Source organism: Ctenopharyngodon idella, chromosome 10 (genome assembly GCF_019924925.1).
Source record: "Ctenopharyngodon idella isolate HZGC_01 chromosome 10, HZGC01, whole genome shotgun sequence".
Lineage (NCBI taxonomy): Eukaryota > Metazoa > Chordata > Actinopteri > Cypriniformes > Xenocyprididae > Ctenopharyngodon > Ctenopharyngodon idella.
This window is the reverse complement of record NC_067229.1, coordinates 3,687,468-3,706,860: the sequence shown is the minus strand read 5'-3', so window position 1 is coordinate 3,706,860 and position 19,393 is coordinate 3,687,468. Positions and strand designations below refer to the sequence as shown.

Sequence of the window (19,393 nt, the reverse complement as noted above, 5' to 3'; positions counted from 1 at the left end):
GAAGAAAAATCAAACCTGTTAAGAAAGTCATGACTAAATACTGAGAGAAGCTCATTCATAATTTTTGGCATCTTAAGTTATCAGTCCCGATAAATCAATTAATTAATTCAGTGTATAAATGCATCGGCTCTGTCGTACCTGCACATGTGTGACAGAGTTGAGTGATGTCCAGATGTTGAGTCTGGTTGCTGATGGGATTGTTCAGCACACAGCTGTAGGTGTTTTTATCCTGATATTCCACCTCCAGAGGTAGAGAGAGACTGATGCTGAGATCAGACACACTGATGCTGGACAATAAACTGTTTCCTTTGTACCAGGAGAGAGTCACATGACTCACATTCACAGCTGAACACACCAATGAACAATTTGATGATGATGATGAAGAACATTGGGAAGAGTTACTGCTGATGACAGGAACAGGCAGACGAGCTGAAAAAGATTAGAATAAATGTGTTAAGAAGAGTTTGTGATGTCATTCATTGATTGTTTACTGCAATTTCAGATTTTTTTTTTTTTTTGCACTGTTTGAGATTACAACATTGGAATGATTAATAAGAAGAAAAACATTAAGTTGGAAAAGAAAAGTCATAAATTAATGTGTATCTCAGATTTTATAATCTCAAGACTGAAAAATCAAAAATTGAGGGTAGACCTATTAAAACTGTAACAAAAAAGATATTTAACTCACCATAGACAGTGAGACTGAAACTCTTTCTCACACTGTTGGTCTGCAGTTTATAAACTCCAGCATGTTCAGTTGTGATGTTTGTGATGGTCAGAGATCCAGTTTGATGATCCAGCTTCAGTCTGTCTCTGAATCTCCCATCAAGAACATCATCATATACAGTGAAGCTGTCCTCCAGTACATTGATTTGAACTATTAAAGTGTTTTCAGCTCCAAACCTCCACAGAATCAGATCTTCATCATCTATTTCAGTAAAACCAGAGTTTAGAGTGACTGAATCTCCCTCCATCACTGACACTGACTTCACTGCATCATCACCAAACACACCTGAAGAACAGAGTCACAGATTAAGTGTTCTAAATAACTTAAATAGACGAACAACAGAACAGACACATGATTAGTTGTGAAATCATATTTTTTGATGTGTTATTTTTAGTTATCTGGCACTGTTAGCACAATACAGGTGGATCTGTGGGAGGAGCCTCAGGGGCATTTGTCTCATCTTAAATCTGATTGGCTCCTTCAGTGCTTCCCCAGACAGCAACATTGTGTTGGCCCAGATCCGGCCCACATCTGGCACATGCGGAATGATGATGCGGAATCTTGCCCACATTTGGCAGGAATGATGGCACTTGGGCGGACCGCTCCTGTTTGCCAGATCTGGGCCACAAGCAGGCCATAGAAATGCCACATGTCAGCCAAGAGCAAACAAATAAAACAACTGGACCTTATCTAATCCACAAAATCTTATATATTATTTATAGAGTCATCTCAGCATTAACAAGCCTGTTATCAAGCAGAATCACTGAAGGAAAGAAGAAAAAAAGAGAAGAGCAGAAACACAAGAACTACAACTGACTTCAGCCACAGCCACAATCTCTGAAGATCTCCACAACTCCACAAACAGCATTACCAGCTTCACTTATTACTAACCAGGGGTGCGTTTCCCGAAAGCATCGGGAACTATGGTCGTAAGTCCCATTGAACTCTATTGGTAACGACGGAACTTGCAACCTTAGTTCGCTTTGGGAAACGCACCGCAGACTGACTTTATTTCTGTCATTCATCTACAGCATTTCTTATTGAGAATTAACAGAAGTTTAACTCTCATGTTTGTTTCATTTGATGTTTCCATTAGTTGGCCTCTTAACTTTTTTTGAAGAAAAAAAAAAAAAAAACTATATATATATATATATATATTTATATGTATATGTATATATATGTGTGTGTCTATGTCTATTTGTTTTCTTTGGCTGTTGTGATAGTGTTCCTGTCAAACACGCTAGCAGTAGCAAAGAAGACTGTGAGTGTGCTTGAGTGACATCATTTGAACATAATTGTTACTGCAACATGAAATCCAGCTGTATTGCAGAAATCAGATGACTGAAGATGAAAAAAAGAACACAACAAAAGCAATCTGCAAAGACAAACACAGATATCAGTAATCAGCATATGAGTGTCAACAATGGTGACAATAAACAAAATATTCAGAGAATCAGATCAGCTGCATAATTTATCCATGCTCTGATGCATTCTGGGAGTTTTGTACTATGGTACCCAGCATGCATTGCGGCTACATGACACTTTTGATTGTCACCATTGTTGAGATTCATGTGCTGATTCTTGATGTCTTTGTGTGTCATCTCAAAGCACATTTTATTTTTTTAATTTCTGAAATACAGCTGGATCTCATGTCACAGAAACACAGGGTTTGTAATATTAATGGCTCAAAACAATTTTTACTTTTAAACAACATCAGTGATTCAGGCTCTTTCACAGTGGTTATAACACCATCAATAGCTAATGGCCAATACCTGATCTCACTTCTATTTTTGTTGCTACTGCAAATTTTTATTAATTTTTTTTTTCTACAGATCAGAAAGGATTCATTACAAGTCTTAGTAAATACGGAATATAATCACGAATTTTGAATCCATTCATCATGCTCTGTAACCTTTTTATTATAAATTAAAATTATTTAATTTTATCCTTTACACAATACATAATTATAACATCATAGAAAACAAACAATAAGGGGACATAGCCCTCACAATTCACTCCCCCATATCATCCCAAAGGGTTGAAATCGTAGAATTAGTCGGACATTTCCATTTCTGAAGTACTTCCTTAAAGGAAAGAGTTTTCTTGTCTCTTAACACATAGTCTCTAATTAAAGCAAGGCTTGAAGAGGCCACTGTTTCCGCTGGTATGTCATATCCTTTAAAGCAAGAAATATTTCTTGCCTTCCATATCCCTTCTTTGATGACATTAATAACTACCCACCATCTAATCCATTCATCAGAATCCACTCTATTCAACTCACCATACAGAATATCTAGTTCAGTTGGAAACCTATACAAATCAACCATCCATTCTCGTACCAGGGACCATACCTCTCTAGCATATTTACAAGACCAAAACAAATGGCTGATAGACTCATCTTCTCCACACTTAGACTTAGGACATTGTGAACTCTTTGAACAATTCCTTTTTTTTCAGAAAAACTCGAGTAGGCAAGCTTTGATGTGCCACTTGCCAAGCAATGTCTTTGTGAGAATTAAACAAAAAAACATTGTTTACATTCTTCCAGACTATAATACAATCAGATTCAGTAAGTTTTCCCCCTGGGGTTATCCTCTGTAATCCTGGGGATAACATACCTTGAACAATTACCCGATTTATTTTCCCAATAGGGATATGCGAAACTTTAACTTTCCTTAAAAAGGATAACACCCTATCATAAATATTTGGTCTGTATTCAGCATGAGGAGTATTTTGTGGAAGTCTTATCCCCCAGGCATTAGCTACCTGTTGGCCTATCCAAAACTTAGCAAAACAATGCCATAAAGTTTGATTCTCTGACAAACAAACTTTTAAAATTGAAATCAAAAACATAGATTCCAATTTTGATTCCAATTCTGGAACTGCTAGCCCTCCTTTATCCAGTGGCTTATACAATATCTCTCATCTCATTTTTTTCATGTTGTGAGCCCCAGAAAAACCTAAATAAGACCTTTCTGATAGATCTTATAAAATGTATTGGTGCTGGAAATGTTGAGGCCAGAAAGGTAAGGGACGCCAAAATCTCAGCGTTTATTACCAACACTTTCCCTCTCAAAGTAAGATCTCGCTTCTCCCTTTGTTTTAATTTCCATTTAATCTTATCAAGTCTCAAATCCCAATTCATCTTATCCATGTTTTTCCCAAAAAAAGTCCTAGAATCCTTATGGATTCTTCCTGATTTTTAAAACCCAGTTTTAATTTCGGTTCTTTCCAGCAATAATACAAAACCTCTGTCTTTGTCTTATTGATTCTAGCACCAGTAGCCAAAGTAAACTTATCGCAAATTTGCAATGCTTTCTTTATAGAATTGTTATCAGTAAGGAAGAGGGTAAGATCATCCATATAAAGTGAAACTTTGGCCTCTCTGCCTGAGCTACCCGGGATTGGAAAGCCTTTAATTTCAGGATTTTGCCTAAGTGCGCAAGCTAATGGCTTGATTGCTAAAATAAATAACAATGGAGACAAGCTACAACCTTGTCGTACACCAGAACAGATATCAAAAGGGGCTGACAGATAGTTATTTACCAATACTCTACTTTGGCAATCTGCATAGAGAAGACTAATCCATGCACAGATAGATGGGCTAAAGCCCAGACGTTTCAACAATATATGTAAATAACAATGGTCTATACTGTCAAAGGCTTTTTCGAGATCAAGTCCCAAGATTGCCAAAGATAATTTATGATCTTGTGCAAACAAATAAATATCTCTTGCTAATGCCAAATTATCTAGTAAAGATCGTCCCTTAATACCACATGTTTGGTCACGACCAATAAACTTAGGCATATCAGGCTGGAGCTTAAAAAAAGAGTGCCTTAGACAATATTTTAACATCTACACCTAACAAAGTCAAAGGGCGCCAATTTTTAAGCTCCTGTCTCTCTCCCTTCTTAAACATCAAGGAGATAATACTTTCTCTTAAGGAAGATGGAAGTTTTCCTAGTTTACATAGGCTCTCCATAAACATCATCAACAAAGAATCTTTCAAATCTTCCCAAAAGGTTATATAAAACTCTTTAGATAGCCCATCTGTGCCTGGACACTTATTATTACTCATACTCTTTACTGCTCTAGTTAAATCATCGACGCATAGGTTTATATTGTCAATTCTGAGATCCTCTTGAGTGTTTTCAGTCTCGGAAAGAAAATCAACAATATTGTTATTTTCTATATTTTTGGATCTATATAAATTCTTATAAATAAACATGGGATACTATATTGTGCGTTCCTGTTATTACTTGGTCTTCTTGGACTTTTAAGGAATCCAAACTTTGGGAACTAATAATTTTCCTAAAAAAATATCTTGTACATTTCTCATTGGATTCAAAATGTTGAACTCTACTCCTTATAATATAACTCCTATTCTTGTAAGCCATTATTTTAGCCATTTCTCTCTTAAGTTTTGCAATATCGTCTACTACATCAAATCCCGAGTGGGCCATAGTATACAAAGTTTGTAAATCTTTCTGACATTTCTTAAAACGAGAATTATTTTTGGATGTCACTTTCTTACTTTCCTTAATAAAAAATTCTTTATTCTAATTTCAAGATCCTGCCACCAATCACCTACTGAACTATATAATTCTTGCAAGGATTTCCATTGATTTAACCTTTCTTTTAATTTTAATACAATTTTAGGATCTTTTAACAAGCTGGTATTTAACTTCCATAATCCAGGTCCTCTCGTACTTCCGCTTATATCTACTACACAATCTACTTTTACGTGGTCAGAAAAGAACACAGGTTTCACAGAGGATTCTACTACGTTAATTGTTGATGAGGAGAATACAAAATCAATACGAGAGAAAGAAAATCCATTGGAGCAAGTAAAACCTGCATTATTAGGGTTCTGCGATCTAAAAACATCTGTAAGTTTAATGTCCTTAATAATGTCTATAAGATCTACCGAACTAGAATCAAGTTTTATTGTTGTTATTGATTTCCGATCTTCTTTTGCTATTATGCAATTAAAATCACCCTCCATAATTACTTCACGCCCACAAATTAATATTGAAGCTATATCTTTCAAAATTTCCTTCCGTTCTTGTAAATCTGGAGGGCAATATACATTGATTAAACAAAAGGGTTTACCATTCATTTTTACGTCTACATACAGTAATCTTCCATTAACAACTTGCTGAATCTCAAAATGCCAACCTCTAAAAAGAATAACTACCCCAGATGACCTATTCTTATTATCACCAGACCATATAGAATAACCATATTTCCATCTTGAAAGGGTCTATAACTGAATTTGTAAGATATATTACACTCTTGAAGGAGGGCAATATCATGGCCCTCATTATATAGAAAGGAAAACACGGAGGAACATTTTACCAAATCAACTAAACCTCTAGTATTGATATATGTAACAGATAAGCGAGGAATCTAAGAAAAGGGGAGAGTTATGTGGGAGAAGCTAAGTTACTCTTCAGTCTTTTCCTTTTCTTTTCTTTCTTAGATCGTGGAGGTATTTCTTTCTGTAATACAAATGATTTCATTTGGGTGGCAGATGAGAACATATTAATTTCATCAGAGTCCAGAAAAGGTGTGGAATTGGATGCCCAATCAGATGCTTCTTCCTGTTCCTGCATAGAGAGCGCTATAGGGCTCAAAGATTCCTGATTGTTGTCATCTAGTGAGAAATCTAATGTTGAAGATCCTCTGGACAGAAGAGACAAAGACAAAGGGAAGGCTTCAGCTACCTCCAGAAGAATGTTTCCTTTTTGTTTCTGAGCTTCTTTATCTGGAGTTGATATCATAACATCAACTCCAGCTTCAGTTCCTTCAAATGTATGGTCTTCTCGTCTTTGCGCCTCTTTCCCTGCTTTCTTATCATTGTTAATTGCCAGAGGAAGATACACAGCTCTCAAGGAAGATTGCGGATCTTCTTTCGGCAAAATCAATGTAGAATCTTCAACTACTCTTTGGCCTGTGGTGGGGGACTTATATTAGACTTTTCCTGGGAAACCATAACGTGATATGTTGCTGGTTAACAAAGGAAGTGACATCTCTAATGGTTTTCTCCAGGCTTTCAAAATCCACTGTATTTCCCATCTCTCCATGATCTTGTTGTTTTGTTTTATTGGAGTAGGCATGAGGGCAATCACGAAACCTATGGTCTTCAGCTCTACAAAGATTGCATTTTTTTTGGCAACTGGCAATCTTTGGAGCCATGTTCTTTGCTTTTACAATGTCTGCAAACAGTTCACAGTAATTTCACAGTTAGCAGCTATGTGATCTAAGGAGCCACATTTCCTGCATTCTTTTGGTTGTCCATGAAATAGCCCCTAATTGGGCCTAATTGAATTAACGAGGGGAGGTGATGGCAATTGCCTTCAGCATCTTTCTTCAAACGTACTTGGAATTTGGATGCTCCAGTCTTTACCCCATCCTCATCTCTCATCAAAGAGGTGTTTAAAACAGTACAATGCATGGAAAGCCAAGTAATGTCTTCTACTTTAATCCTTTCAGAATATATCAGAACAGTTACAGTTCTAATATCTCTTTCAGATAAAGGAGTCAACAGGATTTTCTGAAGGCAGGGAGTCACACTCTTCTTAGAATTAAATCTATTCACAGAGTTCATAAGAAGAAAAGGTGGTAAAAGCCACTTCAAAGATTTTTCTACCAGGCAATGCAAAGATATAATCTAAGTGAAGGGTTGAAAGCCAAGTTCAGTCTGTAAGATTTTCCTGCTGAAGTTCAAACGATCCATTTCTCATCCTTCAAGAAATTCAAATCTGGCTATATTCCTTCACACCAAAGAGATTGACATGTTGTTTTGTTGTTCTAAACCAGAAACAATACTACAAAAACCAAAAAAAAAAAACAACTAGCAAAAGAGGTGAACCACCTTCCAGATCATAGTGTCTCCCCTGCTAGGTATGTATGCTTGCCAAACACATTACCACAGCAGCCAGAATAATCCAATACATAATAAAAGTTAAGAGGCCAACTAATGGAAACATCAATCTCAATCATGGTAACCTCAAATGAAACAAACATGAGAGTTAAACTTCTGTTAATTTTCAATAAGAACTGCTGTAGATGAATGACAGAAATAAAGTCAGTCTGGTTAGTAATAAGTGAAGCTGGTAATGCTGTTTGTGGAGTTGTTTAATCAGATCTTCAGAGATTGAATGTCTTTTATCTTCAGTTGATTTCATCTAAGGCTGTGACTGAAGTCAGTTGTAGTTCTTGTGTTTCTGCTTGTCTCTTTTTTTCTTCTTTCCTTCAGTGATTCTGCTTGATAACAGGCTTGTTAATGCTGAGATGACTCTATAAATAATATATAAAGATTTTGTGAATCAGATAAGGTCCAGTTCTGGTTTATTTCTTTGCTCTTGGCTGACATGTGGCATTGCTGTGGCCTGCTTGTGGCCCAGATCTGGCAAACAGGAGCGGTCCGCCCAAGTGCCATCATTCCTGTCACATGTGGCCCAGATCATTATTCCGCATGTGCCAGATGTGGGCCGGATCTGGGCCAACACAAAGTTGCTATCTGGGTCTGCTCTGGAGAATAAAGGGTTATGGGAAGCCAAATAGAGCAAATCAGGTAAAACCATTGAAAAATGCACTGCTGATGTTTCTCAGAGATAAATGCTAGGAGTAAAAGGCCCAAATGAACAGTCCTAAATGCTGCTGACTTTACTTTGTATTTGCCCGTGTGAAAATATCCTTGCCCAGTCTTTTATAGTAGTATTTTTAGTAAGTAACTACGCAACAAACAGTAGAAAAACTTCAGAGTAACGAGATTCACCAATTATCATTTCATGTCATTGTTTACAAGGTTGTAAAGCCACGAATTCTTTGAAATAAACTAATTCTGCTGTTTTTGAACCTGCCCTGTTTCCTCACAATAAAAGTTCAGATTGGTTTGAGCATCTTTTATCTGGGAAAACCTCTGGCTGATTAAAAAGTACTTTACGGCTCTGTATTAAATCTTTATAAACGTACTGAAACTAAAGCAAGAAGTGATGTCTTAAAATGAATATAACTCACCAACCAAACGCCACAAGCAGAACAAAACAAACATGTGAACCATTTTCAGATAATAGCTCTCGAAATATGTGAACACTTCAGTGTCAGATCGTGAACTAACAGGACAGTGTTAAAGTGTGAGATAATGCTGCGTGTGACTCTTCCACCAATAATAATAGAGCTCCACCCACTCAGTGCACATGTACAGCTACTCTTGCGTACACTGACTATAAATATTCCTCCTAATATATCTCCTATTATTATTACGCTGTTCTTAGTAGCGGACCAGATGTTGCATTTCACTTTCAGTTATAAAACTGACCTTTTATTATAAAACTGACATCTTTTGTATCAGTATTTTTCTATTAAAATTATGGAATGGTCTTGATGGTCAGAATGGTCACTAATGGTTCTCTTATTGTGCATCAGCCGATCACACTCACACAAACCACATGTTTACATACAGACGCACTAAAATGCAAAAAATGCTTTTCTTTTCATCCATCAGATCAAACCGCATCTCTGTATAGATGTCAGAGGTTTCACTTTGACTCACAATCTGAGCCGCTCGAGTCTCACATGCATTCAAGTCAATCACATTCATATATGAATTGTGGTTGTCATGTGCTTTGTTCTATTATATGTTTTTGCATTAGTTAAGATTCATTCAAATGCTCTGAATTTGAAACCTGCTGCTCATAAGATCGCATTATTTGGTCAACAATTTAAACCCACATCAGTTTAATCACTGGAATCACAGTGCAGAATATTTGCCGCCTGTAACACTTTTTACAGGACAAAACTGTTGTTGAACACTGAAAAAGAAGAGGTATTACTGGCTATGTCACCACTTTCAAGCAAGTAAGTGAGGATGTGCATGTGTGACGCAGACACTAGCCAGTGGTGAAGGGTAATCAACACACAATCTTACTTCCTTTCCTTGTTCCTTCCTCTAAGAACGCAAGTAGAGGACGAAGGAGTCGAAGAAAGCATGATCAGAATATTGATCACTTAAGCAGAATTTTATTTGGGGGCCCCTCGGTTAAAATAACTTGAAATAATCAGTATTTTCTTATATAAAAATAAATGTAAATGTACAAAATGGACAATATTAAATTAAATACTTAAATAATGACATAAAATTAACAGTTCAGATGGACCTGTAGGAAGATAACAATAATAAATGTATTAACATTAAAGGAATAGTTCACCCAAAAATGAAAAATCATTTACTCACTCTCAAGTTTTTTTTTAAATCTTAATGAATTTCTTTCTTCTGCTGAACACAAAATAAAATATTTTGAAGAATGTTGGTTGCTGGTCACCAACTCTTTGGTTACTCACAATAAAGGCCTTCTGAAGCAAAGCGATGTGGGTTTTTTTATAAGAAAAATATCCATATTTATAACTTAACTATAATTACTATTCCAGCGGAAGAGTAACCTTTGACCCGAAGCATGACGTATTGACGAACACGGAAGCGCAAAGATAGAGCAAAAGAAAACACTGGTCACGAATTAGAAGACTAAAACAAAAATTTCGATATAAGAGAAGAGGAGCTTGAGTTTGTTGTGTAGGAATAACGTAAGCTTAGAAGAGAGTAGACGCCTGGTCAACAGTGGCAGTGGGTTATTAACTGTAAAAGCCAAATGTAATGATTGTTCAACCACTAGACGGCGGTGTGCACCAGTGGTGTTGGTAAAGGTTAACAGTTAACCAACTGCTCAAGTGCTAGATATACCCCCCTCATTAATTAAAATGATAGACATCAAACTTTTTAAATTTATTTGGAAGAACAAATCACACTATATTAAAAAAGAAAATATTTGTAGGTCAGAAATTGATGGAGGATTGAATGTTTTGGATTTTAACACATTTAACACAATATTTAAAATAAAATGGCTCCAAAATGATTTAAAAAATAAGCAAAGTATATGGTATATATAGTACCTAACTTTATATTTCAAAAAGTAGGCGGTATTGAATTCATATTGAAATGTGATTATGATATTAATAAAATACCCATTAAACTTGCAAATTTCCACAAAGAAGCATTACTTTCATGGACTCTATAGTCATAATTCCCCCGAGACTATTAATCGCTTATTTTGGGAGTGTCCCAAGACCCAAATGTTTTGGAAAGAACTCAGTATTTACTTACAAAGAAAAGCCATGACGCTTGTTAACTTTGAAGAAATTGATGTTATGCTAAAATATTATTCATTTGATGGCGATAAAAGTATTCTGTTTATATTTGATTTAATTATTATAATTGCCCGTTACTATATTCATAAAGTTAAATGGAATGAAAAATGCCAAATTTTGAAGACAATATCCAAAAGCAAAAACTTGAAAGCAATAAAAACTATAGTTGTTTAATAGATACAATTTTTTCATGTAAAATGCCTTTTTTTTTCTTTCTCTTCGTCTCTTGTTTTCTCTTTTTTTTTTTTTTTTTGTATTACCCCTGACATGTATGGTTATATGTACTCTTAAAACTATGTTTTGTTCTTGTTAATATTCAATTAAAAAAAAAACAACAACAAATAAATAAATAAATAAAAACAGTTAAGCAACTGCAAATGAGAAAAATGATTCATGTTGTTGAAAATGCATTTTTTTTTATTTAATTTTAAATGAATTTTCACACTCTATTTTTCTGAATATGCACATATTTTTTACACTTAATTGTAACGTAGAAACATTCATTTGTTAGCAGTGTTGCCCCCCACTGAAACTAAACTGAAACCAACTGAAACTAAAGAAATTAACAACCATCGGTCATTTGCATACCATAAATGTTAAAACAGTAAATCATATATATGCATTCTTAAAATGACTGTATCATATCAGACAAGCAGGATATGATCTTTAAAGGGTGTGACATCAAATAGCTTGATAACTTTTGTATGTTGAATCTTAACTGCTTGATTCTTTTATTTTGTCGCAAAATGTAACTATACTATCAGCCAGCTTCTTATATAAAGTTGAATATATATGTATGTCCAACTTTATTTGCAAACCATATACTTAAAAAGGGGAAAAAAACGAGGCTTTGTCAAACATGAAAAAGTTTTAGATCTAAAAATTTAGATCATTTTTGTTTTTTTTAAAGTCCTTGCATATTCTTTAAGAGAGAATTTCATTAGTTCATCACTGAATATCACATTTTTAACAATCCCAAAACTCAAAACTAAGAGCTCAGAGGAAACTGCAGAGGTTTCTGTGAAAGCGATCACACCGCTGGTCTGGTACTTGAAGTTTGATCATCTTCTCTTGGCAATTGGAGCATACTCCACATGATCCTCCTCTTTATAATCCTGTCAGAAACACAATGTATAATAATAAATGCATGTATGTCCTTGATGACATGTTACAATATGTAGATATAAAACCAGCATCAAGTGTAACACAAAACTTCCATAGGCCTGTGGGTGAGAGACTTGCATTGTTTCCTTCCGTTTGTTTCCTTTTTTATACTACAGGCTGTTGAATGCTCAAATCTGATTGGTTTAAGAACATTCTAAGGTGTGCAACTATTTTCAGGGAAACGCACAGCTGAAGTAGTTCTAGCAGGTCTTGACCGCATTACAGTTCCATATGACTCCACCAAATGTTTTCAGTTATCTCAATAGGTCCTTACAGCCTACAACAGCAAAAGAAACAAAGCCCACAACGACACCGACCAAGCAAATAAATAGTGAACGATAGGATGAAAATGACAAATTATTGTCATGGTTTTTTGCCACAAAACACGTTTTATTGTGTCCTGACAGTGCATACTCTCTTTCTCCCACTCTCTCTCTCTCTATCAAATGAACACACATACAGTACAGACACACACTCGCACAGAAACGTGTTGGCAGCGCTGCTCTGACGAATGAATCAATACAGTTACAGTTTCACTATTAGTAGCCTAGAGGAGCTGCTGCCATGAGAGACACAGACTCAGGTAGGCTAATTCACATGTCTCTCTCTCTCTCTCTCTCTCTCTCTCTCTCTCTCTCTCTCTGTGTGTGTGTTAAAGGATTAGTCCACTTTTAAATTAAGATTTCCTGATAATTTACTCACCCCCATGTCATCCAAGATGTTCATGTCTTTCTTTCTTCAGTCAAAAAGAAATTGAGGTTTTTGATGAAAACATTCCAAGATTATTCTCTTTATTCTCTTATGTGGACTTCAATGGAGCCCAAACGGTTGAAGGTCAAAATGACAGTTTCAGTAATACTTCAGTGTTCTACACGATCCCAGATGAGGTAAAAGGGTCTTATCTAGAGAAACCATTGCTCATTTTCTAAAATATATATATATATATATATATATTTACGTTTTAACAATAAATGCTCATCTTGAACTAGCTCTCTTCTTCTTCTTCTCTATTAGAATTCCGGCAGTGTAGACACTAAGTGTATTACTGCCCTCCACAGGGCCCTAATACACTTTTAATAAAGAAGAAGAAGAAGAGAGCTAGTTCAAGATGAGCATTTATTGTTAAAATGTATAAAAATTATATTTATTTTTTTAGAAAATGAGCGATCATTTCTCTAGATAAGACCCTTATTCCTCGTCTGGTATCGTTTAAAGCCCTTTGAAGCTGTACTGAAACTGTAATTTTGACCTTCAACCGTTTGGAGGCCATTGAAGTCCACTATATGGAGAATAATCCTGGAATATTTTCATCAAAAACCTTAATTTCTTTTCGACTGAAGAAAGAAAGACATAAATACCTTGGATGACATGGGGGTGAGTAAATTATAAGGAAATTTTAATTTGAAAGTGAACTAATCCTTTAATAACTGTATCAACAGTATTCTTCTATCAAGGCTCAAGCCTTTGTTACTAGTTCTGAAATTATGTTTTGGAATTAGAAATGGAGGCTTGGGATGAGATGCGTAAGAAATTAGTCCCACACACAATAGTGTTTTAAGGACAAAAACCTGACAAATGTCTTGAAATACAACATCAGTGTCTTGAGGTGTGGTAGCCGTAGTAAAAGCAGAATAATTGACTTGAATTATTAGAAAATAATGCACACCGAGGTGTAACGGCCACTCCACTTCACATTACCACCTCGGGTGTGCATATAAAAATGTATTCCAGTACAAATGGCATATAGACAGAATTATGTTGATTTGTGCTGTGTTTCCCAAAAAAAAAACATTGTAAGCATTGCAAAGCATGTACAGTATGTGAAACACTGAAGATTTGGATCATGTCATCAGCTGACAGGAAATACTTCATCAGTGGCTCATTTTGAACACTGGAAATATTAACTAATGCTGACTGTAGTTACATGGTGAATGAGTGTCATGAGTGCATATGTTTCTCACATTGAATGTTGATCAGATGGCTTTTATACATATTTAATGTGGTGCTGCTTTGTGTTTCTGTCTGTATAATGATCTGTCACACACAAGCACAATCACTGCTGAAATGACACACAGACACACATGAATTTTTAAGAAATGATCTTACCGTTTTCTGCCCTTTTCTTTTGTAGAAGGTCGGCTCGACGTAAATGATTTCTTCTTCACGAGTCTCAACTGTTTCAACGATAATAAGATGTAATATAATAAATAGATGGATTGAAACAGCAAAGTGCAATGTTGTCAACTAGATCTGTTTCTTTACACCATATATGTTATTAGGGCTGTCAAAGTTAACATGTTAATGCACTCATTGCTGCCTTACATCAACAAATTGATTCGCTTTGACTTTCACTCACCAGTCACTAGCAGGGTCACATTTGTACATGCATTCAGAAAGACATTCTTTGCAGATAATTCAAACCCAGAAGAATGTTTAATTAAACTAATTAACATTTTTTGTATGATAAAAAAAAAATTAATTTTAATTGAAGCTCATGTGAAATGCCACCCACCAGTGGAACAGCATCAGTCATAGAGATGTTAATCTGAACACCAGCGCTGAATCTTTACACATGTGATATTACATTCATAAAGTGTAGAAGAAGCTGATTAATTTTTAAATGTCTGTGTTTTAATGAAGAATATGTGCAACAATTGAAGAGCACTGCCCAGTGTCTCTATAGATAACCACCAAACCCAACATCTACACATATTATTATTGTTCTTTCCATCAACCCTTGCTGCTTTGAACCAATCTGTACTGTATAGAGAGTTTTAAAAATAAAGGTGATTTGACCTTGTGCTGTGCAGAAAATCCTTTATCTAAAATGGTGTTCCCAGTCAAAAATGATCGGCCTTTTAAAAATTGCTTGTAAATCTCTTATTATGCTGTATTACCAGCAAATCCTGGATTCAATCTTTTTGTCAATTTGTTTTCTTTCAGATAGCACAGGTTTAATATTTATTTTTGAAATTGAATGGTCATAGGCCTCATTGATCTGAGCTCATGCATCTCAGTTTTATGAATAATGTTGGCATCAAAAACTGAGGCGCATGAGCTCAGCATACGATCAACCTGTTCCAAAAAGAAATACAAAACCTGTGCTGATTGAAAGAAAACTAGTTCGAATCCTGTATTTGGTAATAATATAGCATATAGAGAAAATTAGCAAATTTTTGGAGGCTGGTCATTTTTGACCAGGAACACCATAATTGTAACAAGTTCAAATATAATCAAATTTTGTGTGAGCAAAGTCAGTAAGTTTTAGTCCAATGCGATAACATTAAATAGCATTTTCAGGAAAAAGAAAATCCTTTCTGGGTAAAAATGACTGCAACACATGCAACATGCAACATGCAACATGAGGATTAACAGAATTTTGTTATAAATTCATGAGGTTCTCTAAATATTCAGTGTTGATTCTGGGAACATAAAAAATTTCCCCCCCCAGAAACAACACTGGATATTTAGAGAATGTTCTCATAACAAAACACTTTTAGTTGGAACACTATTAACGTATATTACTATTTCTTATAACAATGATTACTTTTACAAATTCAGTAGCCATTTATAATTCGACACTTGCCTTGAGCAGTTTTTCTACGTTTCATGCAGATGCAGCAGATCCCGACTGCAGCAACAATCAACAGAGATCCAGCAGAGATCAGCACTATTATAGACACTGAGCCTGTAATTATAGAGAGAGACAGATATAAGTGTGATCTAGTGATAAGCGAACATCACAGTTAGAAGTATTTTGCTGCTTTACAACAAAGTAATTTCAAAGTTTCAAGTTTATCCCATTCTACTGTGGGTTAAAGTAAAGATCAAATGTTTTAATGTCAGCCTGAAAGGCAGCAAAGGATGGTGATGTTCTATAAGTATATAAATATGATAAACAGTTGGAGGTATGTGGACAACACAACACTGAAAAACATGATGATATGAAACATGCTGAGGAAACTCAAGAGAAGAAAGTATAATTATCGGACAAGAACTAAACATGAGGAAGACCAAGTTCATGTCAACTGATGACATTGAGAATCCTGCGTGTGCCATGAATGGTGAGACGGACCAACAAGTCAATCATGGAGGGAATCAAACCAATGCAACTCGAAGCACAAATGATGAAACTGTGTTTGTCGTACTTTGGTCACACAGTTTGAATGGAAAGATCAGTGAAAAGGATATCATGATTGGGAAGACTGAGGGTAAAAGGTGCAGAGGAAGACCTCCAATGAGATACGATTACAACAATGACAGGACAGAACTGGAGGATCTTATCAGACTAGTGCAAAACCAATTTCTTTTTAAGTCTTATGTCTATCAAGTCACCAAGACTTGGATCCGAGCTTATGGGACATAACAACAACAACAACAACATATGTACATAAATAATCCATATAACAGAGATGTTTATGTTGAGTAAAACAAAAGAAGGAACATAGTTTAACAATTAGGAATCAATGTAATTTTTAAGCAATAAAATGCTGAACATTTGTTTTATGACCAATCATTAAAACCAGCTCCAGTCTTTAATCAACTCAATAATAAACGCTAATATCAGCGCTGCCGTACCTGCACATGTGTGACAGAGTTGAGTGATGTCCAGATGTTGAGTCTGGTTGCTGATGGGATTGTTCAGCACACAGCTGTAGGTGTTTTTATCCTGATATTCCACCTCCAGAGGTAGAGAGAGACTGATGCTGAGATCAGACACACTGATGCTGGACAATAAACTGTTTCCTTTGTACCAGGAGAGAGTCACATGACTCACATTCACAGCTGAACACACCAATGAACAATTTGATGATGATGATGAAGAACATTGTGAAGAGTTACTGCTGATGACAGGAACAGGCAGACGAGCTGGAAACATCAGAGTAAATCATGCCATCTGCTGAGTTTGTGATTTTCAGATTTATGAAAAATTACACAGAGATGCCAGTTTCAAAATAATTTCATTTTCTAAATAAGAAAAGTGTTCAGGAGGTCGAAAAGGGAACATCAAAAATGATTGTGTATCTTAGAATTGACCATTTTAACATTGAAAAATCATATGTTTAGGATATGTCTACTTCAAAGCGATTAACAAAGGAAACCAATATTAAACTCACAATAGACAGTTAGATTGAAACTCTTTCTCATATTTTTGATCATCTGTAGTTCATAATATCCACTGTGTTCAGTTCTGGTGTTTGTGATGGTCAGAGATCCAGTTTGATCATCCAGCTGCAGTCTGTCTCTGAATCTCCCATCAGGAACATCATCATATACAGTGACTTTATCTTCCAGTACATCTATTTCAGCTATTAAAGTGTTTTCAGTTCCAAACTTCCACTGAATCACATCATCATCATCTATTTCAGTAAGATCAGAGTTTATAGTGACTGAATCTCCCTCCATCACTGACACTGACTTCAGTTCACCAGTATTACTAAACACACCTGAAGAACAGAGAGTCACAGATTAAAACGTAAACAATTTTACAATAACACTCGTGGTCTTTGCAGTTTGCAATAAGAGATTTTGAAGGTTCCAAAATGTTTGCTCTCTGATTTTGCTAAACACATACACACACACACACACACACACACACACACACACACACACACTAATAAAACATCTAAAACAAAATCATCATTTTAAATAATTTTCTATATTGAGACTATAAAACAATATTATCTTCACATATTCCAATGGGATATTCTCACAAGTTAACTTTTGTATGTGATGATTTGATTATTAACAGCTGACTGAATCTGTCTCTTATGTGATCTGTAATGACAGTCCTAAATCCAAAACATCATAAATCTAAATTATTACTTTGTATAAAAAACAAAGCATTAACTAACTCAGTAAAAACACTGCTACAAAAATGCACTAAACTTACCATGAAGTTGCCTGAAACACAAGCAGAACAAAATACCAACATGGACCATTTCCTTTGAGCACTGTAATATCATAATGAAAATCTCTGAAAGCTGTCTGTTTTGATTTGACAGAACTGATATTAATGTAGTGTGCGTGTGGATCCTCCCCCAGCAGGACTCGACCACCCTTCACTGAACACACACTGGGTTTCACTGTAAAATCACACTTCAGTAGCATTTATTAAGACTCACTCTATAGTGGCAGAAAACATTCTATACCACAGGCAGTTGTTAAATGATATTGGCAGATTATTATTTTAGAATTTTGTTATTTTTTGTGGCATTATTTCTCTCTCCCTCTCTCTCTCTCTCTCTCTGTGTATAGGAAGAATCAATCTCAGTGAATGAAATCATAACTTATTTTTTATTGTGTGATATATTTAATTGTCTATAAGTGATGAATGATGCGTAAGAATAATGTGTACCTGTGACTCTTATTTGACTGTTTCTGTAACATCAGTGTCTGTAAAGCATGTTTTTCATGAAAAAGGAAGTCTGATCGTGAGGTTTTTATTGACAGGAGAGGAAATGAAGACTCTTACTGACACATGCATCAACTTGCGTCCAATAATACACAGGTTTTCCATCCATTATGCCAAACTGCTATTTCTTTGTAAATAAATGAGACCACAGAAGTTTCACTTTGACACAGTTGCTGATGTCGCTTTCGGTGAATTGTGTCCATTCTCTGCGCTAGAGAAAACATGCGCTGTGGTTTTCTATGGGTCTGTGGTTAAAAAAAATCTTGTCTATGTTTGAATGCAACCATAGTGTGGGGGGCTGAAAATGTTGTTTACCTTGTAATTTATTTTCTATTTTTAGTTGAAAGAATTCAGACCTCTTTGCAAATCAAGTGTTTCTCATTGAAGCTATATAACTAATGCATTCATGCAGAAGATGCATGAACTGAAAATGTGTACTGGCACACAATGTAAGTTGCTTTGGATAAATGTCTCTGCCGAATGCATTGGTGCAAATGCATCATCACACACATACAGGATAAAGTTACTCCATGAATTGTATCCTAATTCAGTCCTTTACAATAGTTTCCCCGACAGCAACATAGTGTGGGCCCAGATCCAGCCCACATCTGGTCCATGTGTAATCCACATATACCAGATGTGGGCCAGATCTGAGCCACACCATGTTGCTGTCAGGGTTAAGTTCACACAATGCTCGTGTTTTTATTTTGGCGAGCTTCCTGTGACAAAGCATCAGTCAGTACTTACTTTGTTCTGTCTTACATTCGTTTGACTAGTTCTGCCAGTTTAACATATTTAATGTATATAATGCAAAATAATTATTCCTTTTCTCTCTCTTTCTTGTGTACTTTGCTGCATGGCCACATGTCCTTAATTTC

The 19,393-nt window shown here is 35.5% G+C and overlaps 2 protein-coding genes across 2 annotated transcripts in view; both read right to left on the bottom strand.

The window, feature by feature from the left end:
- Positions 1-993: 993 nt before the first annotated feature.
- Positions 994-19,393, bottom strand: part of LOC127519749 (uncharacterized) — a 172,663-nt gene continuing 154,263 nt past the window's right edge. Inside the window, exon 9 of the transcript XR_007931881.1 lies at positions 994-1,012. The gene's annotated coding sequence lies outside the window, so the exon portion shown is untranslated. The remainder of the gene's footprint in view (positions 1,013-19,393) is intronic.
- On the bottom strand, positions 11,320-18,147 carry LOC127519827 (SLAM family member 5-like). The gene is made up of 6 exons (XM_051907462.1): positions 17,994-18,147; positions 17,218-17,547; positions 16,679-16,969; positions 15,687-15,788; positions 14,207-14,274; positions 11,320-12,051 (listed from the first exon to the last, which is right to left on the bottom strand). Exons 1-6 carry the CDS (start codon positions 18,064-18,066, stop codon positions 11,998-12,000), a joined length of 918 nt encoding a protein of 305 aa, XP_051763422.1. The 5' UTR covers positions 18,067-18,147; the 3' UTR covers positions 11,320-11,997.